The 22,992-nt window shown below is 46.0% G+C and overlaps 1 protein-coding gene across 2 annotated transcripts; it reads left to right on the forward strand.

The window, feature by feature from the left end:
- Window positions 1-1,011: 1,011 nt before the first annotated feature.
- Window positions 1,012-22,864, forward strand: LOC144101195 (RING finger protein 151-like). Of its 2 annotated transcripts, XR_013307954.1 has the most exons (6): window positions 1,012-1,480; window positions 3,423-3,676; window positions 7,200-7,458; window positions 13,606-13,989; window positions 17,387-17,503; window positions 21,244-22,864. XR_013307954.1 is itself a non-coding variant. In XM_077634269.1 (5 exons), the coding sequence occupies exons 1-5, from the start codon at window positions 1,447-1,449 to the stop codon at window positions 17,449-17,451; spliced, it is 996 nt and encodes a 331-aa protein (XP_077490395.1). In that variant the 5' UTR covers window positions 1,034-1,446; the 3' UTR covers window positions 17,452-19,356. The 2 variants fall into 2 exon arrangements, 1 of the variants encoding a protein (XP_077490395.1); XM_077634269.1 differs by lacking the exon at window positions 21,244-22,864 and having other exon boundaries at window positions 1,034-1,480; window positions 17,387-19,356.
- Window positions 22,865-22,992: the final 128 nt, after the last annotated feature.

Below are 22,992 nucleotides of genomic sequence, written 5' to 3' on the forward strand. Positions count from 1 at the left end.
CTAAGTGACTCCAAATGGTAGCGGCAAGCAGACCTCTAAGGCTGCTTTATGTGTAGTTTCAGTCTGGCGGAATAAGTCATCCACAATCATCTTTTAAGACTAGACACGTCTGTGCCAACTAAGGGCGTGTATGTTGTATGAACAACAAGAATTATTATGATTGTGCCTACTGATCTATTTTCAGAGACGTTTCTTGTAATCTAATTTTGTTGCTCCATTGTCCTTTGAATTTTTTTGTTCACTGCAGCTGTGACTGTTTGTGTCATGCTTGTGTCTGTCACTTCTCTGCCTTGTCTTTTCCTTCTTTATTGCTACCATTCCTTTTTATTAATTTTTTTACCCTAATATTGTGATCTGCGATCTAATGCTACCATTTGTCTTATGTAATTTCCATCATGTTTTTCTCTCCATTATCTGTATTTTAATGTGTCTGCATACATTGTAGTTGCACTGTATTTCTACAGCGCCTAGCATAGTATTTCTCTCATCTTTTTTCTCCCAAAGTGCGCCATGCAGCACCAAGACTCTGGCTGTACCTGTGCTAATGAATAAACGATTGATTGATTGATCATTTTGAATACACCTGAAGCAGAAATCTTTTCAATGACAATCAGTGCAGTACTGCTTTTCCTTTTGTTGGAATACAGAGGCTATAACGCGCCGTGACGAAAGGAATGAAGGGGTGAAAAGAGAACGGACGCAGCGCTGTAGTGGAGGGATTCGACCGCGTTTGAGGACTTTTAAACTTGCCCTGACATTGCACAAGACCTTTGCTACACATGATGTGCCACTTCGACCAGGTTTGTTTTCGTCCTTGTAATGTTGCAAGCCATGCCGGCGCTGTGCGAAAAGCATTAAAAATACACCCCCCCCCCCCCCCCAGAAAAAAAAAACAACTATCGTCAGGTGGCAGCACCTGCTTGATTGCTTCGAAGGACTCACTTGTGCCGTTTCTCTTGTACAGACCCCTCTCGCTCTCTTTCTATGCTTCTTTCCTGCGTTTCTCTTTCTCTTTCGGATTTTCCGAACAGCCACAGCCGCAACGGCTGCGCCGACAGGCGGGTAGCAGGCAGGGCGAGTGTGCGAGTCGAGGCAGGTAGAGGTGCTCGGACGCACGACTCATCACTTCAGCTTGATTGCTACGATCGCGAGTTACATACGCTCGTTGTCACTTGCCAGTTGACGCTGAGGTACGCTTGCAACTGATAGGGTTTATTTGCCGAAGGAAGCTGTTGTTAGCCCGAGACGCAGGCCAGCGTTTTCTGTCATCCACGGCAGTGGCGTCGGCTGTGGTACAGGGGTCCGTACGCGCGAAATCGGCCACGCGGGTTGTCTACCTTTGACGTCTGGCCCTTGCCCCCCCCCGTGTTCGACGAACTTCACCGCTCCCCGCCTAGCTGAACGCCTTCGTTTCGGCGGACTTTCCCGGTTGCTCGGCTTCGAAGAATGGCCCGTCGCAGGTTGTTGTCCTCTGCGTCATGTAAGTAGCCCGACTCTTTTGTGCGTCGATCGTGCAAAACAGGCAAAACATGCATGCCTGCCTGTTCTTTTAAACCGACTGATCCCTTTTGTGCCATTCGAAAAAGTCCAGTTTATCTTGCCCTCGTTGACTGGGAGACCCCAGAGTTGAGCGAAGAAAGATGCCAATTTTTTTGGGAAGAACAGTGCGCGGCGTCGTACTCGTGAAGATTATAGACAAATACGAACAGCCGAAATGAATTTGTTTTGTGTTAAGCTCAGTGGGTACTGTGTTAATGATCGAGACGGTGCGTTCGGGACTGCAGCGTTCTGTGTTAATGATCGAGACTGTGCGTTCGGGACTGCAGCGTTCTGTGTTAATGATCGAGACGGTGCGTTCGGGACTGCAGCGTTCTGAAGTTGTTTCGCGCAGTTCCTCGTTGCACTGTTTCCGCGCGTCTGTTAGCGTCAACCTCGTTGCGTAAAGTGCGAGAATGAGGGCGAGTACGCTTAAAATTTGTGCAGCATGAACCGTGACCGAGCGGCCGCGTTCGTTGCCGAGTTGCGTGCGGCTAAGCGTTTCGAGCGTTCCTGAGCACATGCGCCTGGATTAGTGACTCCCTGCGCTGTCGATCATTTGCGAATGACGTCGATGCTTAAGGAAAGCTCCAAGACCCTTTGGAAAAGCCGCATTTCTGGAGATATCCATTGCCGCAGATAGCGATCTGAAAGGACTAGTACCCCTTTTAGACGCGTGTTACGTTCTACTATCAAGAGAAGTCTGAAAATTGGTGTGTAAGTACATTTAGAAGCCCCTGTTGTACAAAAACAATGTGAATGGCTCAAATAATTCAGGAATTCACGCACACTTTTATGCTCTTAAAAATCAAGCCCTGTTCTGTTGTACAAGAGATTTATGCCTAATTAACTATTTCCTTTATTACTTGAAGCTGTTGCACCTTGTCAGAGAAAAAAAAAAAGTGAAAGTACTATCCTAGGTGGACCGTTCAACTTAATGACATCCGTCATTCCTTCTTGTTGTGGAAAAGCGGCCCTATTTTCTAGGCAAGCTGCTAAGGACACAAACTTGAAATAGCGTGTGAACCCACCAGATTGTGCTGACTATCCAAAATGGCATACGATAGCATGTGTACTTTCCCTTATGCATTCTCATTTGTTAGCAAGCAAACAGGCATATGAATGCTTCTGAACTGAACTGTTTTAAGTGAACTTTTGTGGTGGTGGTAGCAACATGTCTGCTTGGCAGTCATCGGAATAAGGTAACAGCCGTGGCTCTTGGCTGTACTCTGTTTAAATATGACGCCAAGCCTTTCACATGACAGGTGTGCACTGTCCGGAGTAGTGGTAGTAATTGTGAGGTAATGCATGTGTACTGGCAATAATTTGCGAATAAACCAGTCGGATCGAGAGAACAGCAGACCAGGTAACTTGCCCCATGAATTGAAGCTGGAAATGGTGAAGCAGCTCACATATGGCTGTACAGGAAACAAAACCGCAGCAGAGAAAGAAAAAACAATCGTAAGAAAACCTTACAGGAGTACTACGCTGAGCTCTTTTATGCAAAAACCTTTGGGCCTTCTTAACCGCAGTCCAGAAAAATGAAACTGTGAAAGCATTTAGATCGCCTGCTGCGGTGTCTACAATGAGTGTTTAATGTTCTTGCGATTTTCCCGCAAAAACTCCGTTTGCAACCAGTTCCGTTGCCCTTATATGGTATGCATGAGTCATCAAGCTTCCACTGTATTATCTTATGGGATTATGGTAATCCACCCATCAAATTCACCTTAATCCATTTTCTGAGAGGGACCTGCTTCCTACATTTGAGGGACCCCTTGGAATTTTAGGGCTTGATAGAGAAGCCAGAAATTTTTGTGGCACGGCAGCCTAAATGCTGTTGCATTTATGAGCAGAGGGTTAACACTTCCCGCCTTCCATTCCACCAGCTTTGCACGGTGCGTCAGTGCCTGAGCTGACCCTGGAAGACTACGACCCCAGACCCGACGAGGAGCTGATCTGTGTCATTTGCCACTCGGTGCTGTGCGAGCCGGTGGAGTGCCACTGCCGGCATGTCTTTTGCCGCCGCTGCATCACGGAGTGGGCGCGCAAGAACAACAGCTGCCCTGTGTGCCGGAAGCGGGCTATCGCGGCCTTCATGCCTGCCCTGCCCCTCATTCAGAACATGGTCCGCCACCTGAAGGTAGGCACACTTGCCTTGGGTGGTATAACACTGGCTCATGTGAAGGTATTCGTATTGCAGCGTTTGCTTCTCCTCATTAGTAAAATATTCCTTCTGGCTCAAAACAAATCACAAACAGGTATTGTTACAATTAAAGAATAGAATAAATGCGTTGAGGGTAGTAACAGTGAAGCAATTAGTTCAAAATATGAAATTTAAGATGTAGAGAAGTGGTTTGGAATGAAGTAGTGTAAAGCAGCGTTAGAAGCCAGAAGTGAGCTGGAACACCACGAGAAAACATGAGATTACTACGTATGCTTTGGGCTGTTGAACTCCGTATGCCATTCCATAAAATGGTTGTAAATTGTTCTTTTTGTATCTTGCCACATTTTGCTGCCAGATCTTCTGCAGTGAGATGATGCGAGAGCTAGAGGTGAGGTACATGGTTGGCAATGGTTGCAGATTGATTCGGATATCTGCATGTTTTGTGGCGAATGTGCAGGTCTGTGGCGTATCTACAGAGTTTGATGCATGATGGAGCACGGCTAGGAAATGGACTTGGGTAGGATTTGCAATGCAGGGAACAGACAACTAATGGTCTGTCAAGATGACGGAATTATGCTCATCACAGAGGCAGCATACTGATGGATAACCTAATTCTATAATGCGTGCCTCATCATGAACTCTACTCACTGTAAAAATGTGAAACGTGGAAAATGTCAGCGTTGATCAGTTTCTCACAATATCACAGGAACCGCCTTTTCTGACATATTTAATGGAGCAAGGTCAAAGTGTCAGCCAGCAGAAGGCCTGCTGGAAAATGGCTGCTTAGTGCAAAAGCTAGCCCTAAAACCAAATGGCAAAAATTTTGCTAGTTGAAATGCTGTATTTGCAGGTGACTTGATTTTTGATATTGATTTTGTTGTATGTGCCTGAGTATTTATGTGCCGTTTTATTGTTCTTAGGCACTCAGAAATTACCATGATTGGCTAACTTTAATTATGGAGTAATCATATTCTAAATAAATCTACTATATTTTTTTTTTTTTACAGATACCTGTTGTGCGAAGTATTTGACAACACAATGCTAACTACAAGTACAAAACCATATCTTGGGCAGAAATAGATATAATTGCCATTAAATTTTGGGAACTGTTTCTGTTACTGTTTAGGAAACTACTCAATGAAACTGCCGTTAGCAATAATAACTGGTTCAGTTTGGCTTCGAAAACTGCTGTATGCTTCGATCAGGTGGTATTGACCATTAATTCAGCTATGGTTGCCTTTAGTGAGTCTTTCGTGTGATGTGGCTGTTCGTTGGCTACCCTCTCAACGATGCCTCATGCACAATAGTCCGACGGATTTAAATCTGGAGGAGGCCACAAGTTGAGATTGACATGGACATGAAAGTTCTTGGCCAGCCACTGCTGGGTAACACAGGCTGTGTAGGTGGGAGCCGAACCTCTCGATGTAATGCCTATGGGTGCTGCGGGTACTGCGATAAATAAGTAAATAAATAAATAAAGAAACAGGTACTTAGGTTTCCTTTTGACGCAACCTCTAACCAGGTCTTTACAACAGTGTCAAGCAGCTCCACTTACACAGCAGCATTAATGCGGAGTCCTTCTTCAAAGAAATGTGGCGGTATGAGGCCACCCTCATTGCTAACGATGGCTAACACCATCACAGGTGTCAGAAATTTATTGTGCATGACCGTAGGCGCATCATCAGATTTGAGCAGAGCCACGTGTCATTAGCCTGGCTAGCGTTTCGGCCCTGTTTAAAGTTGATTTCATCTGACGAAAACCAGAGCATTCTGTACTACTCGGGGTTCTTCAGCTTGTTCATCAACCACGTAGACCGAAGCAGAAGCTTCCGCGGAGTTTTTTTTTAAATGAGATTTATTGCCTCAGTGCATCGATGCGCAAAGGTGTGATGAAGGCTGCAGTAATGATTAAAGTATGGAAAAAGGTTAGCTGATTTTGTGAAGTCCAGTAGTGAGCGATGGTATGGTCCCTGCGTCCAGGCTATATATGAAGCAGAGTTGCTCGGAGAACCCACTACCTTCAGGTGCCAGGTCCTTGTAGGTGAGGACATGAATTGCCCTCCCCCTTTGACATAGGAATGGTACCTCAAGTCCTTGTAGCCGCGGTGGCTCAGTGGTTATGATGCTCGGCTGTGACTTGGAAGATGCGTGTTCAATCCTGGACGTGGTGGTTTCATTTCGATGGAGGTGAAATGCTAGAGGCCCGTGTACTGTGCGATGTCAACGAACCCCAGGCAGTCGAACGTATCCGGAGCCCTCATCTGTGGCATCCCTCAAAGCCTGAGTTAATTTGAGACGTTAAACTCCCTAAAAACCAAGCTAAAACCAATCAAGTCCTTGTGCACCGCAAGCCTGACAGTTGACTCGGCGACCTGGGTTTCCTTTGCAATGGCCCTCTTTGACTTCTGTGTGTCATCACTCGTGATGGCTTGCATCTGCTGGAGAAAATAGGGCGTTTCGATGACATCTGGCTGCTGACTGTGCCTTGTCCTATTTGCCATGGATGCCTCGTCACTATCAGAGAACATCAGTTCTTTTCTAACCTTGTAAATGGAGGACTTTTCATTGATCAGGAAAGTGGCAGTTTCTGAATCACTGTGGTATCCGGCCGTGGTGACGAGGACGACTTGGTGTTTCATTTCTTGCATCAGACTGTACGCTGCCACCTTGGAAAAAAAATTCACTGGATAATATAGGTGTCAGTATGTATGTAGCTACAAGCCTAGATAGATATGAGACTTCTGGTGTCTATGGCAATAGTGAGTCTAGTTCACCCCGTGCACCCCAGTATTGGAAGTTTATAGGTGTCAGTATGTATGTAGCTACAAGCCTAGATAGATATGAGACTACTGGTGTCTATGGCAATAGTGAGTCTAGTTCACCTCGTGCACCCCAGTATTGGAAGTTTGCTACTTCTGTCCCATATTTTGTAGCGATAGCTACATTACGGTAGCATTTCGAGCCTTCAGCGTGGTGGTGGCACATGACTGTGGCGGTGGCACGTGACGGTGGTGCCGCCGCCACTGCCACGTGGTGCGGAGCAGCTGCTGCTGCCGGCGGCGCGGTGCGGCGGGGAAACCGAGCTGTAACAGCTGTGCACATGCACCGTGTCAAGTGAGACGAAGGTGAAAAAGGAATGCCCAGCGGAACGAAGCGGCGAAAGACTGACTTTGCAGTTCAACTGAGCAAGTTCCACTCGGCCAGCTGTAGCTATCGCGTCACTCGAGGTTTAACCAGAGCTAAACCACGGCCAATTTTTTTTGTTGCTTGTGCATACAGAGTTAACATGTTCACTCCACATGTTCACTCCAAAAACTTCGGTCATGAGCAGGATCGAAGGTAATTTTGTGAGCTAGTTAGTTCGGAAAGATCAGTAAATGTTCAGTTCAATTGGTGATACAGGGTGAAAGATTGAAAGCACGAGGCAATATTTCAGTTTGCCTCACCTATATAGGAGCTCACTGCGTGCACTAACATTCATTTTGGTTGACCATTGCAGGTGAAGTGTCGGAACACCGGCTGCTCTGCACGGGTGCCTGCGGAAAGTTACGCCAACCACGTGAGCATGTGCGAGTTTCAGGAGGTGGGCTGCCCCAACGAGGTGTGTGAACACCGGTGCCCGCGCCGGGCGCTCGACGCCCACCTCAAGCAGTGCCCTCTGCGCCAAGTCACGTGCGAGAAAGGCTGCGGGCAGGTGCTCACGCAAGACCGCCTCGATGGCCACAACTGCCTGGACGAGCTCAAGCGCAAGCTGGATGGCAAGTGTTGCTTGTCCATGTGTCGACGTGTTCTTCTCACTCGTTTGATCATTCATTCATTTATGGTTGAAGTTAGTGACAATTGGAAACGAAGAAATGCGGTTACTTGAGGAAGGTAAACACGAGAGAATTGACGATTTGGAGTTCTTACAGGCTCCTTGCTTGTGAAGAGCCTCTTTACTCGCAGAAAATGTTGGGCAGCTTACAACGTGTCTTGACATTCAGCAGCTCCTTTGTCATGTGAGCTTCAAGTCAACTGAACTGGCATGACTCTCCTCCCTGAGCACATTTATGCTTTGTGATATATTGTATCAATTCTGCATGATTTCGCCTCCCTCATTATGTGATGCCCAATAGGCATTTTGGATATGATAAATGATGAGGAGGAGGAGCAAGCTATTTGCGTGCAATGCCCATTTCTTTTCATTGCTGCATTTGGTGGAATCGTGTTTGTATGGTAATTGAAGCTATTTGTTTTGGTATTTTAACTGCCTGGGAATATTCGATTAATATTCATTTGCAGTCCAGTGCTCTGCTTTTCAAAATAAAAATTTTTACATTTGCACACACTTAGTGGAAACATCAGATGCGTAGCAGAATGAGGAAACGGGTTGCCACCCATATTGACGGGCTGACAGGGAGGAAGCAGTCATCACTTTATGAGTCATAGTTTGAAGCTGGACTTCTTTCAGGATGAAATCTGCTCTCTAACAAAAACAAACCCGTTCTCATTGCAGTGTTTGCAGTTTCAGTAAACAGTGTTTTTTCCGTTTGAATAGATCATGTATAGTGTTCATTACCATCGGCCACTTTTGTTTTCCCATTGCTTCAGTGGTGAGGGAATTTTGGTTGAAATAGTCTGGGAAAAGGGAAGATTGTTGGGCCAGTTAGTTCATGATTCAAGATTGAAAACGGCGCGAAAAACGGGACAAGATAGAGAGAAGCAACACACACAGCACCGAACTTACAACTGAGTGTATTTCATGTGAAAGCGCAATAAATACAGGAGGTACACATAAAAACTAAAAGAACACCATGATATAAGATTGATACTATTGCAGGTCAATATCTAGAAAGGCCATCTCTTTTCTCGATAAGCGAAGAGACGGCACGCTCAAGCACTTGTCGCCTCTCGTGTGGATGACGAAAGCTTCGTACAGTTCTCGTTTTTGTTGGCTTGCATACGCGCGCAACACTTTGCTTTTGTTGAACTGGGGAGTGCAATTTGCATGTTGTCACATGCTTGGCAAGTGTGATCCCTCTGCCTACTCTGACATCATTAGCGTGCTCTCTTAATCTGTCATTTAAGCATCAGCCAGTCTGGCCAACATAAGTGGCACCGCATGACAGAGGGATTTCATAGATCACCTTGCTTTGGCAGTCAACATATTGCGTCACGTGCTTAGTGCTGCAGGATTCTCGCTTTTTCTCTGCCCCGTTTACTTTCCTGCACAACCTGCGCAATTTGTTGGGTGCCGAAAACACTACACGCACATCGCCTTGTCCCGCAATCTTTTTCAGCCAATGGCTGACGCCATGGACATAAGGGATGGCTGCTGTCTTGACCGAACTTCGCTCAGGCTGTTTAAGCGGTAACCGCATGAGGCGATACTCCTTCGCGATACGTCGCGCGATGACGCCGCCGTCGCCCATCGCTGTCGCTGGCGCAAACCGCACGAAGCGACAGACTCGGCGTCGGAGCGGCGCGTTTTCAGTGTTGCTCGATTGCGGCCGCTTCAGCGTTCAGTCATTTTGTGTTAATTAACGCGTAGAACAACGCTCTTAAGGCTTCATACAAGATAAAACACAATAAAAACATTGAAAAATATATTTAGGTAATAATTTTATTTTTAGTCTACACAAAGTTACGTTACGCAGAAAAGTGCGCCCGAGGGACGCTGCGATGAGGCGCCAGGCGACATTCCTGCGCTCTTGCGACTTATAGTGCGTGTAGAACATACCCACAACACCCTTTACTTTCGAACTTCATTAATGAGCATTTCATTAAATTATTGCATAGCTGCCATGGTGAGGGATGCGTCGGCTGTTGCTCCGCGCGGAAAGCCCACTGAAGAAAAAAAATCGACTTTCGCGCGCAAGACGGATCGGAAGTTACGCACCCGCAAGGCCTACCGTCATTGGCTAGTCTCGCACGGCACTTCCGGGCGATGGGCGAAATTTCTTGCAAACCCAGAACCTGGGCGACGCGATGAGCGACAGTGCTTCGGCGGCCCTCAGCCCATCGCGCGATGCCATCGCGCGGCGTGTCGCCGCGAATTTTCGCCTCATGCGGTTACTGCTTTAGAGTCGGCTGGTCTATGCAGTTCATTCAAAAGATAGTGGGCAATGCTGTTGATGATGGCCTTCAGATAACCAGCAGCACTCAGTCTTTGAACTTGCGCCTCTACACTTTCGAAAATGCGGTGGTGACAGGACCTGTTGAGGGCATTCCTTAAAGCACTCACAGCTATTCTAGGCTTCACCACTTTGGAGTGCGCTGAAGAATAGGGTAGAAAGCCCTTCTGCAAACGTGGAGCGTACTTCCAACAGAGGTGCCTGTCTTCCAAAATGAGCCTTGTATCGAGGAACTGCAGTTGGTTCTCCTCAGGAACTTCTTTGGTGACTTCAAAGTCACCCAAGATGCTTGTAAACAGGGTATGAAGGTCCTCAACTTCCTTTGAGAAGCCGCGGCTTGAATGCCTGAAGATTATCAAGTAGTCGTCAACGAACCAAAAAACCCGCTCGACATTTTCGTCATGAAGGGCCTCGTTCAATCATCTTTCAGCTCGTGCAAGCAAAAGGTCACTTAGCAAGGGCGCAATACAGGATCCTATGCAGACCCCTTTTCTCTGGACGCACAGCTCTCCCTCAAACTCAACGAAGTGACCTTTTGCTTGCACGAGCTGACAGAAGATTGAACGAGGCCCTTCATGACGGAAATGTCGAGCGGGTTTTTCAGTTTGTTGACTACTTGATAATCTTCAGGCATTCAAGCGGCGGCTTCTCAAAGGAAGTTGAGGACCTTCATACCCTGTTTACAAGCATCTTGGGTGACTTTTTTTTTTTATTTTTGATTTTGATTTATTGATCTTTGTTGCTTTACAATTGTACGCAAACACTGCTCGGACCCATAGCCAACGGCTAGTAACGGGTCCAATAGAGAAAATGTATACAAGCATGCAGGCAACAATATACCAAAATAAAGTAAGCAAGTTAGTAAAAAAAAAAGGCTATACATCACTCTCAACACTTGTAAGAGTATCAACAAAAGAAACACATATATTACAGATTATATAAACTAAAAACTTACAGATCAAACAAAACGCATAGAACTTACACAAAAATTAAGGCATCACAAAAAGCTAGAGGAAAATAGTTGTTAACTATTTACAAAACATCACAAGGGTACAACACACGAGAGGAGGATAAAATGATTTCAGTGCACACTTTTTAATCACAAAACACTTTTAGAATAGACGCAAATTTATAAATCTATAAATAAATCAAGGTATCAGGTTTCTGCTACATGCAAATAATATCAGACGACTAGAAAAAAAAAAAAAGAATGAAAGTATGAATTCAAAGTGTGTCATTCTTTATAAGGTAATAATTTTTTATTCCAATGGAAAAGTTGTAGGCAGTCTTTAGGTCATGTGGTAGATTATTCCAAATTTTTGCGCCCGTGAACTCTAGGAGGCGCTCTCCATATACATTTCTTTTCACTGGCAAATTAAAATTGCCGTACGTGCGGCTCCGTGTTGAAAGTGGCGGGATGTTAAAGATTGATATATCAAACGGAAGGTTGTTTGTTACTATTTTATAAACACATTCAGCAGTTCTTTTCTCACGAAGTAAATTGAGTGGTAAGACGCGTAGTTTAGTAAATAGTGCCTTACTGTGTGCAGTGTAACTAGAAAATGAAATTATTCTAAGTGCTCTCTTTTGTAACTTTTTAATAGGCTCTAGGTATGTACTATACGTCCAGCCCCACGACTCGATGAAGTCACCAAAGAAGTTCCTGAAGAGAACCAACTGCAGTTCCTCAATACAAGGCTCATTTTGGTTGACAGGCACCTCTGTTGGAAGTACGCTCCACATTCACAGAAGGGCTTTCTACCCTATTCTTCGGCGCACTCCAAAGTGGTGAAGCGTAGAATAGCTGTGGGTGCTTTAAGGAATGCCCTCAACAGGTCCTGTCACCACCGCATTTTCGAAAGTGTAGAGGCGCAAGCTCAAAGACTGAGTGCTGCTGGTTATCTGAAGGCCATCATCAACAGCATTGCCCACTATCTTTTGAATGAACTGCGTAGACCAGCCGACTCTAAACAGCCTGAGCGAAGTTCGGTCAAGACAGCGGCCATCCCTTATGTCCATGGCATCAGCCATCGGCTGAAAAAGATTGCGGGATGAGGCGATGTGCGTGTAGTGTTTTCGGCACCCAACAAATTGCGCAGGTTGTGCAGGAAGTAAACGGGGCAGAGAAAAAGCAAGAATCCTGCAGCACTAAGCACGTGACGCAATATGTTGACTGCCAAAGCCAGGTGATCTATGAAATCCCTCTGTCATGCGGTGTCACTTATGTTGGCCAGACTGGCTGATGCTTAAATGACAGATTAAGAGAGCACGCTAATGATGTCAGAGCAGGCAGACGGATCACACTCGCCAAGCATGTGACAACATGCAAATGCACTCCCCAGTTCAACAAAGGCAAAGTGTTGAGCACGCACGCAAACCAACAAAAATGAGACCTGTACGAAGCTTTCGTCATGCACACGAGAGGTGACAAGTGCTTGAGCGTGCCGTCTCTTCGCTTATCGAGAAAAGAGATAGCCTTTTTAGACATTGACCTGCAATAGTATCAATATTATATCACGGTGTTCTTTTAGTTTTTATGTCTACCTGCTGTATTTATTGCGCTCTCGCATGAAATACACTCAATTGTAAGTTCGGTGCTGTGTGTGTTGCTTCTCTCTATCTTGCCCCGTTTTTCGCGCCATTTTCAGTGTTGCGTCTGGGAAAACATGAAAATAGTTTGGGAATTTGAAAAAAGTAGCTTGCTATGCTAGACACCCTGTGTTAGTGTTCTTCCAAGATATTGATATGCTCGAGGTCATGAGGCATTGCATGTACAGGATGGCCAGTCTGTCTAGCACAATTTCCCCTCTGTCCTTCAACAGATCTGCAGTTACTTGATTCTCACCAGCTGCTTTCCCCTTTTGCGTTGCTTGTAAGGCTTTCTTTACTTATTTTGTTACTGGGTGATGTTCAATTCCTATGCACCCATCCTTCTGTCAATATTATTCTGATTATAACCATGAAGTTCTGTAAGGGTGATCATGTTAGTTTTGTGCAGATCTGTCAACAAATAAAACTTCTTTGCCTAAAAGCTATGTCAACCTTTAATCTTAATCACGATATGCCTGCCACTCTTTTGTTAATGCAATAGAATTCTTTTATGTTGCCCGCTATATCCTTATTCATCAAGAATTGCACACCTAGTTCTTGTCTGTCTGCTAAACCACAATAGCATAGCTTGTGCCAGCCCTTTAACTCTGCACTATGCGCTCAGTCTGTCCTCCTAAGCTCTCTAGGCACTATGGCATCCCACGTAATGCACGCTAGTTCCTCAAACAGCACTGTGTTAATAAAAGCGTTAAAACTTTGCCAGGGGTGGTATTCTGCGGTTGTTGCCTTTTTAGGCATGTTGATTTCGGTTGGCCCTGACTGGCTCGAGCCCCAAAAGCACAAGCCATTCAGCACGGACTGAAGCAGACATCTAAAGAGAGGTGGTGCCCATAGAATACCAACCCAGGTTCACTTTACAATAGTGGCTGGCATTAATTGGTGTGTTCATATAAGAGGTGTTGGCCAAGTACTACACTGTGGTGGCCAAATTATGTTCTGGTGAGAGGGTACATTGTCAGCTCTGGTTGCCATAATCAGGTTACACTATAGGCTTGGTTAATTCAGTTCCCACAAAGCCTTTTCCATTTTTTAAAAAAAATTCTGATGGAAAATTGCAGCAGTACCGGGACCAGTATTCGAACCACAGTCCTGTTGTACCCCTCTTCTTCCACTATACCTCTGCACTATCGCAGCAGGAAGTGATCTATAAAGCTGATTGTCACGGGACTGGTATAATTCCAGAGGCCAGCTCCGAGCGGGACGATTGGAAGCAGAAGGCAGAGGGTGCCACTCAGGCCCTGAAGAGCCTTCATGACACGCTTCGTCGCCTGGGCAGCACGGTCGAAGGCTTGCAGAACAATCTTGGCGACCTGGGCTCGCGGCTTCGCTGTGCCGAGACCCTGGCTGCATCGGCCCAGATGACACACCGGTCATCAACGGCCGTGCGAACTCGGTTCCTGAACCACAACAGCAACAGTCCCAGTGCGTACCCGGGCCTCTTGTTTGGCACCCGGACAGCGCAGCTCCTGGAAGAGATTGAGAGTGACTCGGACCGCAGCTGGAGTCCCCAATCAGATGGGTCGCACGAGTCCCTTCGGGATGTGGACGAGCTGTTCCTGGACGTCGGTAATTGGCAAGGGGATGTCTAGAACTTTTCCCCGTGAAATTTCTCCTCTAGTTATTTTTTTCTGAGCCGTCACTGTCCTAGTTTTCTCAGGGTACGCACAGGCAAACAGCCTATATGGCCCGGGCAGGTGCATTGTGGGACTGCGTGTTTGTCTCAAATTTTGTCCGGAGTGTGTCAGTCTGGGAGGATTTATGAGCTTTGAGACGGTTTTTGTCTGAATGAACCATGAATGTCACTCGAGGTCACTTGTCTTTGTAGTGCAACACTTTGTTTGCGTGGCATTTCTTTTAACTGCATCATGGCAGAGAAATCTGTGACTAATGCATTTTCTTTTCTTTGTAGTAATCTTGGCTCAATCCACACCACTCCATGTGTAACCCTTGGCATGTTTCTGGATCACGTTTGTTACAGTTCCTTTTTGATTCATTTTCTGTTGTGCAAATTTCCGCTAAAACTTTTGTAGTGTGCAGGCTTGATCTGCGAAGGACACCGATTTGAATTGCAAGACCACACAAAGGGAGCGTGAGAAGGTTAAAATGTAATGTAAATGTCTATAGTGTGCTTTTTGTCATGTAATAGCTTGCAAAACGGCTGTTATCTGTTGTTCGCAAAAGGACTCAGGATTTGATCGATTGTTGAGTTTCCAGTTGTCTAAAATGTTGCATGCCACTAAAATACTCACCTTCTGACTTGTGGTGTGTGCGTCCCTTGCTTAACTATTATACTGCTAAAAAAAAAAATGTGGTGCTGTGCTTTCCCAGTCAGAATTGGGCTGGAGGAACTTAACTGTGTGTGCAGACATGTTCAGTTGTGCTAACCACCTTTTACGTTGAAGATCTCTGGTGTGTCGCCTTGTCCCTCGCACAGTGTTTTTTCCTCTGCGGTGTGCTTGAGCTGATGGTCGGTGTGAAACAGATATTTTCTGGATAATTTTTTTGCACTGTGTCTGTGCGAAATTGCCATATTTACTCGGTATAATGAATGCACTTTTTGCCCGAAAAATTAACGGAAATTTGTGTGGGGAATTTGTCATGCAGTGTATTATGTTGCAAAGTTTTTATATTTTGACAGCTGATATCATCATCATCATCATCATCATACTGACTATACCAACTGCAGGGCAAAGGCCTCTCCTATGTCTCTCTATTTAGCCCTGTCCTTTGCCAGCTGCGCCCAACCTATGCCTGCAAACTTCTTAACCTCATCCGCCCACCTAACCTTCTGCCGCCCCCTGCTACGCTTACTTGCTCTTGGAATCCACTCAGTTACCCTTAAGGTACAGCGGTTATCTTTCCTTCGCATTATATGCCCTGCCCAAGCCCATTTCTTCCTCTTGATTTCCACTATGATGTCATTAACACGCGTTTGTTCCCTCACCCACTCTGCCCGTTTCCGGTCTCTTAATGTTACACCTATCATTTTTCTTTCCATGGCTCGCTGTGTTGTCCTTAACTTAAGCTCAGTTCTTTTTCTGCCCCTTAGGTGAGTACCGGTAAGATTCAGCTGTCCTGCACCTTTCTCTTGAGAGCCGCCGTGGTGGCTCGGTGGTTATGTCGCTCGGCTACTGACCCGAAAGACGTGGGTTCGATCCCGGCCACAGTGGTCGAATTTCTATGGAGGCTAAATTCTAGAGGCCCGTGTACTGTGTGATGTCAGTGCACGTTAAAGAACTCCGGTTGGTCAAAATTTCTGGAGCCCTTCATTACGACGTCCCTCATAGCCAGAGTCGCTTCGGCACATTAAACCCCCATAAACTGAACTAAACTTCTCTCTTGAGGGATATTGGTGACCTGCTATTCATGATCTGAGAGAACCTGCCATATGAGCTCCACCCCATTCTTATCGTTCGGGTTATTTCCCTCTCATGATCCGGATCAGCTGTCATTACCTGCCCTAAGTAAACGTATTCCTTTACCACTTTGAGCACCTCGGTGCCAATTGTGAACTGCTGTTCACTTGCTGGACTGTTGAACAGCACTTTGGTTCTCTGCATGTTAATTTTCAGACCCACCGTTCTGCTCTAACTTACTGATCATGATTTGCAGTTCATCTCCTGAGCGACTCGGCAAGGCAATGTCATCAGCGAATCGCAGATTATTTAGACTCAAAAGAAGACATTTGACAGAAGTCTGTCTGGTTGGGAAAATGAATTTAGTAGAAAGATGACTGACGCCAACCACGTTAATTTTTGAAAAAAAACTACGTTTCGGGACCGGCTGGGCCCCTTTCACGGTGTGACTAAGGCGAGGCGCAGCTTGGCTTTTTAAGCTCTCGTGTTGAATGCCTCCGGGTCAATGGCTGCATACCATGGATGTAAGATGAAGGAAGTGTCCCCAGGGAGCGATTAACAGTCCTTCGTGTCTGTTGTATGTGCCACGACTCCAGCAGAAGCCTCCTGCGCTGGTCAGGTTCGGTTTCCAGTACAATATCGCCGTCAAAGTCAATTCGGTGGTCACATTCCTCGCAGTGTTTGGCAACCGCGCTGCGCTGACGGTTCATTTGTCGGACGTCCGCTTTGTGTTGCCTCAGTCTTTCGGTGAAGTTCTTTGTTTCCCCCACGTACGAGGCCGGGCAGACTGAGCAGGGAATCTTGTATAAAACCCCTCGGGCCCTTTCTTTTGGGTGACGGTTTTTTGGGCTGGTGAGAAGGCGTCCGATGGCGATGCCGGTTTGTGCGTTGTTAGCACCCCTTCTTTACCGAGAATTCGAACCAGCGTCTCGCTCACGCCTTTCACGTAGGGTATGCAAACACGTTTCCGGTTCTGGTGTGTGCTAGGGGAAGGAATAGAGCTGTTTTTGTTTTTTCTTTTTTGTTTTTGGCTGACGCGTTAGATGAATGAACTGGGGTGCCCATTTTTTTGGAGATCGGAGACTTTTTTCTTCATGTGAAGAACATATGGTGTCGGCTCTCTTCAATAAAGATGTAATGACAGATGCCTTGTGGGGTGTGGGATGATTCGTATTGTAATGGAGGTACCGTCCTGTGTGGGTTGGTTTTCTGTATACCGAGAATCGCAAGCCATTGTCGTGCCTTGTGACTAGAACTTCAAGAAAAGGCAGACTGCCCTGCTGCTCACGTTCAACTGTAAATTGTATGGCCGGTTCAGTTGAATTTAGATGGATTAGGAGGTTTTCTATTTCTGACGTTTTCACCACACAAAAGCAGTCATCTACATATCGAAGGAACAACTTTGGCTCGGGATTGAAGGTGGTAAGCGCCCGACTTTCGAAGTCTTCCATAATTAAATTAGCCATTGTGACTGATATCAACGCCCCCATGGCAGTTCCAGTTGGCTGCTTGAAAAATTCTCCTTTATAGGTGAAATAAGTACTGCAAAGACAGAAATCAAGAAGGCGGCATACCTCGTTGACGCTGAGTGGTGTTCTCTCGTGCAGGGTTTGGTCGTTTTGGAGTGAGCGGTGAGCAACGGCCACAGCCAGGGGAAATGGAACTCTGGTGAATAACAACACCACGTCAAACGAGACCAGGCTTCCGTCTTCTTCAATCTTCAGGTCCGAGACAAGTTGCATGAAGTGTCCCGAATGCTGTACATGCGTGGGTGTTCTGCCAGAGAGCAAAGCTAGTACCTTGTGAAGGTAGTTGGAAAGACGTCGGAGAGAAGATAGAGTGAAGTCCACAATTGGCCGCAGCGGGATGTCAGGTTTGTGAATTTTAGGTAGCCCGTAAAAGCTTGGGGCAGAGCCATTTCTGGAGATGAGGTGGAGGTAAAGCCTTTTGAAGTCAGGGTGCCACTTGAATATGTCTGCTAGAATTCTGTTGAGCGTTGTTTGAGTGGTCGAAGTCGGATCCTTGGGAATCTTGTCATATGTCCCACTGCTCAGCAGGGCCGATGCTTTTTCCTCGTAGTTGCGGCGGTCCATCATCACCACCGTTGAGTTGCCCTTGTCTGCCAGGAGCACGACGATGGTGGCGTCGTCTCGAAGGCCCCGTACTGCCTTTCGTTCCAGTGGCGACAGGTTACTGGGAAGTTTGGAGGGTACCTTGGCGATGACACCAATCGCTTTCAGGCGGACTTCTCTAATCTGCGGCTCCAGGTGCTGGATAGCGTCCTCGACAGCCGCGACAAGTTTTGGAAGGGCGGGAACCGATGACATGTTGAACCCAAGCCCTTTTGCGAGGATCGAGGATTCATGTGGGGTCAGCTGACGGGAGGAAATGTTCTTTATCTGGTTGTTTCTATTGCCTCTTTTGTAGTGCAACCAGCTTCTTTCCTTGAGATGTGAGACGCTTGTTGGTCAAAGTGGCTCTGATACCCAACTGTCCTAATTCAGGCCTTGGAATACTTCCTGTAAACAGGCGATGAATAGCATTGGCGAGATCGTGTCTCCTTGCCTGACGTCCTTCCTTATTGGAATTTTATTGCTGACTTTATGGAGGACTATGGTAGCTGCGCAGTTTCTATATATATCTTCCAGTATTTTGACATAAGGCTCTTCTGTGCCCCGATTCCGCAATGCCTTATGACTGCTGTGGTTTCCACCGAGTCAGATGCTTTCTCATAATCAATGAAGGCTATATATAGGGGTTGGTTGTATTCTGCGCATTTCTCTATCACCTGATTGATAGTGTGAACATGATCTGTTGTGGAATATCCTTTACAAAAGCCTTCCTGATCATTTGGTTGATTAAAAGTCTAAGGTTGCCCTGGCTCTATTAGCGACTACCTTAGTAAATACCTTGTAGGCAACGGATAGTAAGCTGATCGGCCTGTAATTTTTCAAGTCCTTGGCGTCTCCTTTCTAATGGATTAAGATTGTTTGCGTTCTTCCAAGCTTCTGGTACGGTCGAGGTCATAAGGCATTGAGTATACAGAGTGGCTAGCTACCTGATCCTCACCAGCTGCTTTCCCCCTTTGCATTGCTCCTAAGGCTTTCTTTACTTCCTCCTCCTTGACTGACGGGATGACGCATTGCTGTGCGCTACTGTTTCTATCATTAACGTTCTGATTACATTGGCTACTGTATAGATTTGTATAGAACTCTTCGACTACTTTAACTATCTTATCCATATTGCTAATGACATTGCCCTCCTTGTCTCTTAAATGCATACATCTGGTTCTTACCTATGCCTAGTTTCCTCTTCACTGCTTTTAGGCTACCTCAATTTTTTAGAGCATGCTCGGTTCTCTCCATATTAAAACTTCCTTATGTCGGCTACCTTGCGCTTATTTATTAACTGATATAGTGACTGCATTTGTTGCAGAAGTAAGTGCGGCAAACCGATCTCTTCAAACTTTGTAGCTTATTTGAGAATTCGGTTTTAAAGAGGTGGCTTTAACCGGAGTCCTCCATGTTGGATTGAGGAAAAACGAGAGCAATGAGACGCCAACCGGAAAACTTTATTCCAGCCCAGCGAATGCCGGCATGAGCACGAGCATGAGACGCGTGCCAGCCGCCGCGAACCTCACGCGGGCGCACAGCCGCGCAGCCAAGCCAAGCCATGCAGACGGCCTAGCCACTGCATGGGGCTACTGCCTATAACACACCATACATAGTATTTTGCGTGGTGTGTACCAGGGTGCATGGAAGCAGTCCAATAATTATGCACAAGCCCTTTTTTTTGGTTGTTTGTTGCATGTATTTTTATTAATCCAGAGCCTGCCTCTATGGCATGTTTCATAGCCTGTGTGCAGCTCTGAGACATGTTAGCATCGCAGCTGTGCAGATTTCGCTATGGACTGTTTCCACAGCCATGCTGAGTTGACATAAAGTACACTTTTGAGTGTGGGTATCTGATGTTGGCCCACTTACTCACTTGCAGCTAACAATCATGAGTGTCCTTGAAGCACTTGACGTCATTGTCCGTGTTGAGAGTTGCACTTTTCTGCCGAATGAATGTGAACAAACCCACAAAAGACTGAACATGGAAATTTTACGAAGGATGAAAACTGGATGGGGGGTACCCGTCTTCAACCGGACAAGTTCACTGGGAGTTAGTGACATTTCTTTAAGCATAGGAGTGTGCAATGGGGAAGTGTAGTAGTCAGAGCTTAGCTGGGATGTGTTGCTTTTCATGCTGTCTTATGATGTCCATACCTGAACCTTGCAGATTTGAGCATTTGAATTGTAGTGATTGACTTCTGTGTTATATGCTGCACACGTCATTGGCACAAAGGTATCTAGAAAATCCTGTTTTCATTTGACCTGCTCGTGAAGCCAGAACTCTACTTTCTTGGACTGTTTTGTGACCGGTGAACACTGCCTGAAAACCTGCTGCTTGTTTATTACCTTGTATCGTGGTCTTGTGCTTAGAGCCGTGCCTGCAGTTTCTGCATGATCACCCTGAGGTGGTTCTTTCCCTGTGATAGAAACAATGCTACGAATGTCAGCCACTTGGGATCTGGCCGCCAAGCAGGTGGGGAAAGGATGCCGTGTGGTGCAGTTTTCGCTGTCACCTGCCTACCTTGAGTGAGACGAGACGGCCCAGTTCTTTTATCTTTACCAACCTTTACTTTTTTCCTTCCTGTGTGGCATTAAACCATGTGAGAAATTGGGAAAACTGAGTTTTGGCCATCAGTATTGTTTTTCGTGCAGCTTTATGGAAAAAATTCTGCAAATCAGAAGCACTAGACCATTTTCCTCTTCGCAAAAATTTCTTTTAAGAATTTTTCAAAGGGCCAATCTGCAGTTCCCTCATCTCTCCTAGATGGTTTGTAGTTGGCGTTTCTGAATGAGACGGGCTAAGTCTCTTCACCCTCAGATGCTTTCGTGCTTTCTAATTTAAGGTCGCTGCATGCCTTTCATGCAAATGATGTTTTCTTAAAGCCTTGAATAATTGCGCTTAACAATGACACACGGTAAGAAAGGATGAGTGGTCATCCTGTCTTCTTGCCATGTGTTGTCGTTTAACGCAATTCCTCATGGCTTTACAAAACCAGTAAGACCTTAAATATATCCACCTACTTGATAAGCACTATTGCCCAATATATTCAACAAAAGAAGGCAAACATGCAAGCATATATTTATGTAGGGTTGTAGAAATTTTGTTTTCTGCTGAGCCGGTGTTGCAGCTATGAGTGAAGTCTGAAAGATAGTTAAACCAGGAGTGAACTTCTCTCTTAGGTTGCGCTTTTGGGTGGAAAGCATGGGCTGCCTTAACAGTGTCATTGTCAGACCGCACTGGATGTGTGTTATTTTTGCTGTGTATCGCAAAGCATGCAAAGAGGACAGTTAATGGTGTTACTGGAGTGGACTGTGCATGTCTGAAGCAGTTTCTCACCATTACCTTTCAGATGTGCTACCTGGAGTATTCGAGCAGGCGGTTGCACTCGGCTGGTCGATGGAATAAAACTTGTATTGTTTTTCAAGTGGATCACGTGTATATCTGCTTGCCTGCTCATATGATCTCTTTGTCCAATGGCTGTGCTAGTGGTGTCGTGGTTGGAGGCAAGAAGGCTGTCGTGATGGTGGAATGGTTCTCCAGCTCCAAATGTGCTGGTGCATCACTGACAGGTGTGACAACTTTTCTTATAATCACAGCAAATTCATTGTCTCTGAGCTAGACGTAGTCCTTAAATGGCTTGTCATCCACACACACCTTTGTTTCGGAACAGCAGATGGGGTCAGTTGATAGGCGGCCACTGTTTAAGCATCTTGCTTTAACAGATTTTCCAATCACTTTCAAGCACATGTCGCTACCTGTCTCATTGTACTGTAATATATACAACAGAGTTTGGCCTTTGGCGTGCTGGTACATATGGCAGCTGGTTGATGCTTGGGGTTATGGTTGGCAATAACTTGTAGGAGAGAGCTTATTCATCTATGCCGAACACGTTTGCTGGAACGTAGTTGCTGAAGCTTTCTACTGTATTTAATTTCTTCTGTGTGACTTGTCGGCTGCTGCAGCTTCAGCAGATGTGGTCATCATGTAGATTAAACCCAGACACTTTCATTCGTGCATACCGAGTCATTGCATTGCAGGCCGAAAGGCTGCTGCTTTCCCTGTTAGATTAAAGGGTGCCAACCTTTAGCTACTTCCGAGTTACTCCTTACCTGGTACCCCTTACTCTCAATTCTTTGTGTGATCTAATCTTCTACTTTTTCGGCTGTGGGATAGTTCAGGTTCCCTCCATTCGGTTCAACAGTTGTGGCATTCATGGTCATTTCTCTTCCTTTCTACTCTTAAACCACTCCTACTGCTGCAGAGCTCAGCAGACTGTTGTCATCCATACACCAACCATAGGCAAGCCCCCGGACACTTACACCAAAAGTTAGAGGGTGGCATCTCCTTTTCCAATCAGCGAATACGAATGGGCATGTTCGGGAAGTCGGGGACATACATGTCATGTTCATGATCTTTTGATATGGTGGAAGCGTGTTTGTCAGTTATATATTGTGGTGCTCTGTTGAGCAGCTGAAGGTTGTCACGAGCTAGGAGGGCATTCTGCAGTACTCAAAGTCATGCGTTTCGCTTCGATAAGTATTGTAAAAATTGTTCAGCTGCTGCTCATCTTTAGTCATGTTTGCAATCAGTGAGACCTTGAAGTGTGCATGACTGATTCTATGACATTTTATCAGAATCTTTGTCAACTGCAACTCCTAACAGGATGCACCCCGAACAAAGGGCAGAACATAAACTGGCTCTACAAGGGGCTCTGATAAAGTTGCGGTATGCCTGCGATGTTAAAGGACGCCACATCACGAATATCTTCCAACCAGCATTTTTTGGTGCACTTTGTAGAAATTGAGTTATCTGTGGTCAAAATTTGAACTTCAGCGTCTTCGTGTGTTTTTCTCTCCTTTAGTCGCTTTTGTACGCCGAAATGTCGGCGCTTCTCTGCCCCTCACCTCCGGGAGCGGAGTTTCCTTACTCGCTGGAGTTATGCCACTCATTGGCCGCGGCCATTGTAGCTGCCTCACGTCTGAAAGAATCTAACCAATAGCCGTCTCTGAACTGGTATATGCAGGAGCAGTGCAACAGAGGAGGATACAAGCATGAAAAAGTCACTGCAAAGGGTTCGCCAACTTTCGCGCACGATTGC

Source organism: Amblyomma americanum, chromosome 8 (assembly GCF_052857255.1).
Source record: "Amblyomma americanum isolate KBUSLIRL-KWMA chromosome 8, ASM5285725v1, whole genome shotgun sequence".
Lineage (NCBI taxonomy): Eukaryota > Metazoa > Arthropoda > Arachnida > Ixodida > Ixodidae > Amblyomma > Amblyomma americanum.

Bases quoted from the DNA above. Each gene is read 5' to 3' on its own strand.
- LOC144101195 (XM_077634269.1), top strand. From the start codon at position 1,447: ATGGCCCGTCGCAGGTTGTTGTCCTCTGCGTCAT. The intron at 7,459-13,605 runs GCAAGTGTTGCT...GTATAATTCCAG, and splicing joins GCTCAAGCGCAAGCTGGATG to AGGCCAGCTCCGAGCGGGAC. The intron at 13,990-17,386 runs GTAATTGGCAAG...TCTCTCGTGCAG, and splicing joins CGAGCTGTTCCTGGACGTCG to GGTTTGGTCGTTTTGGAGTG.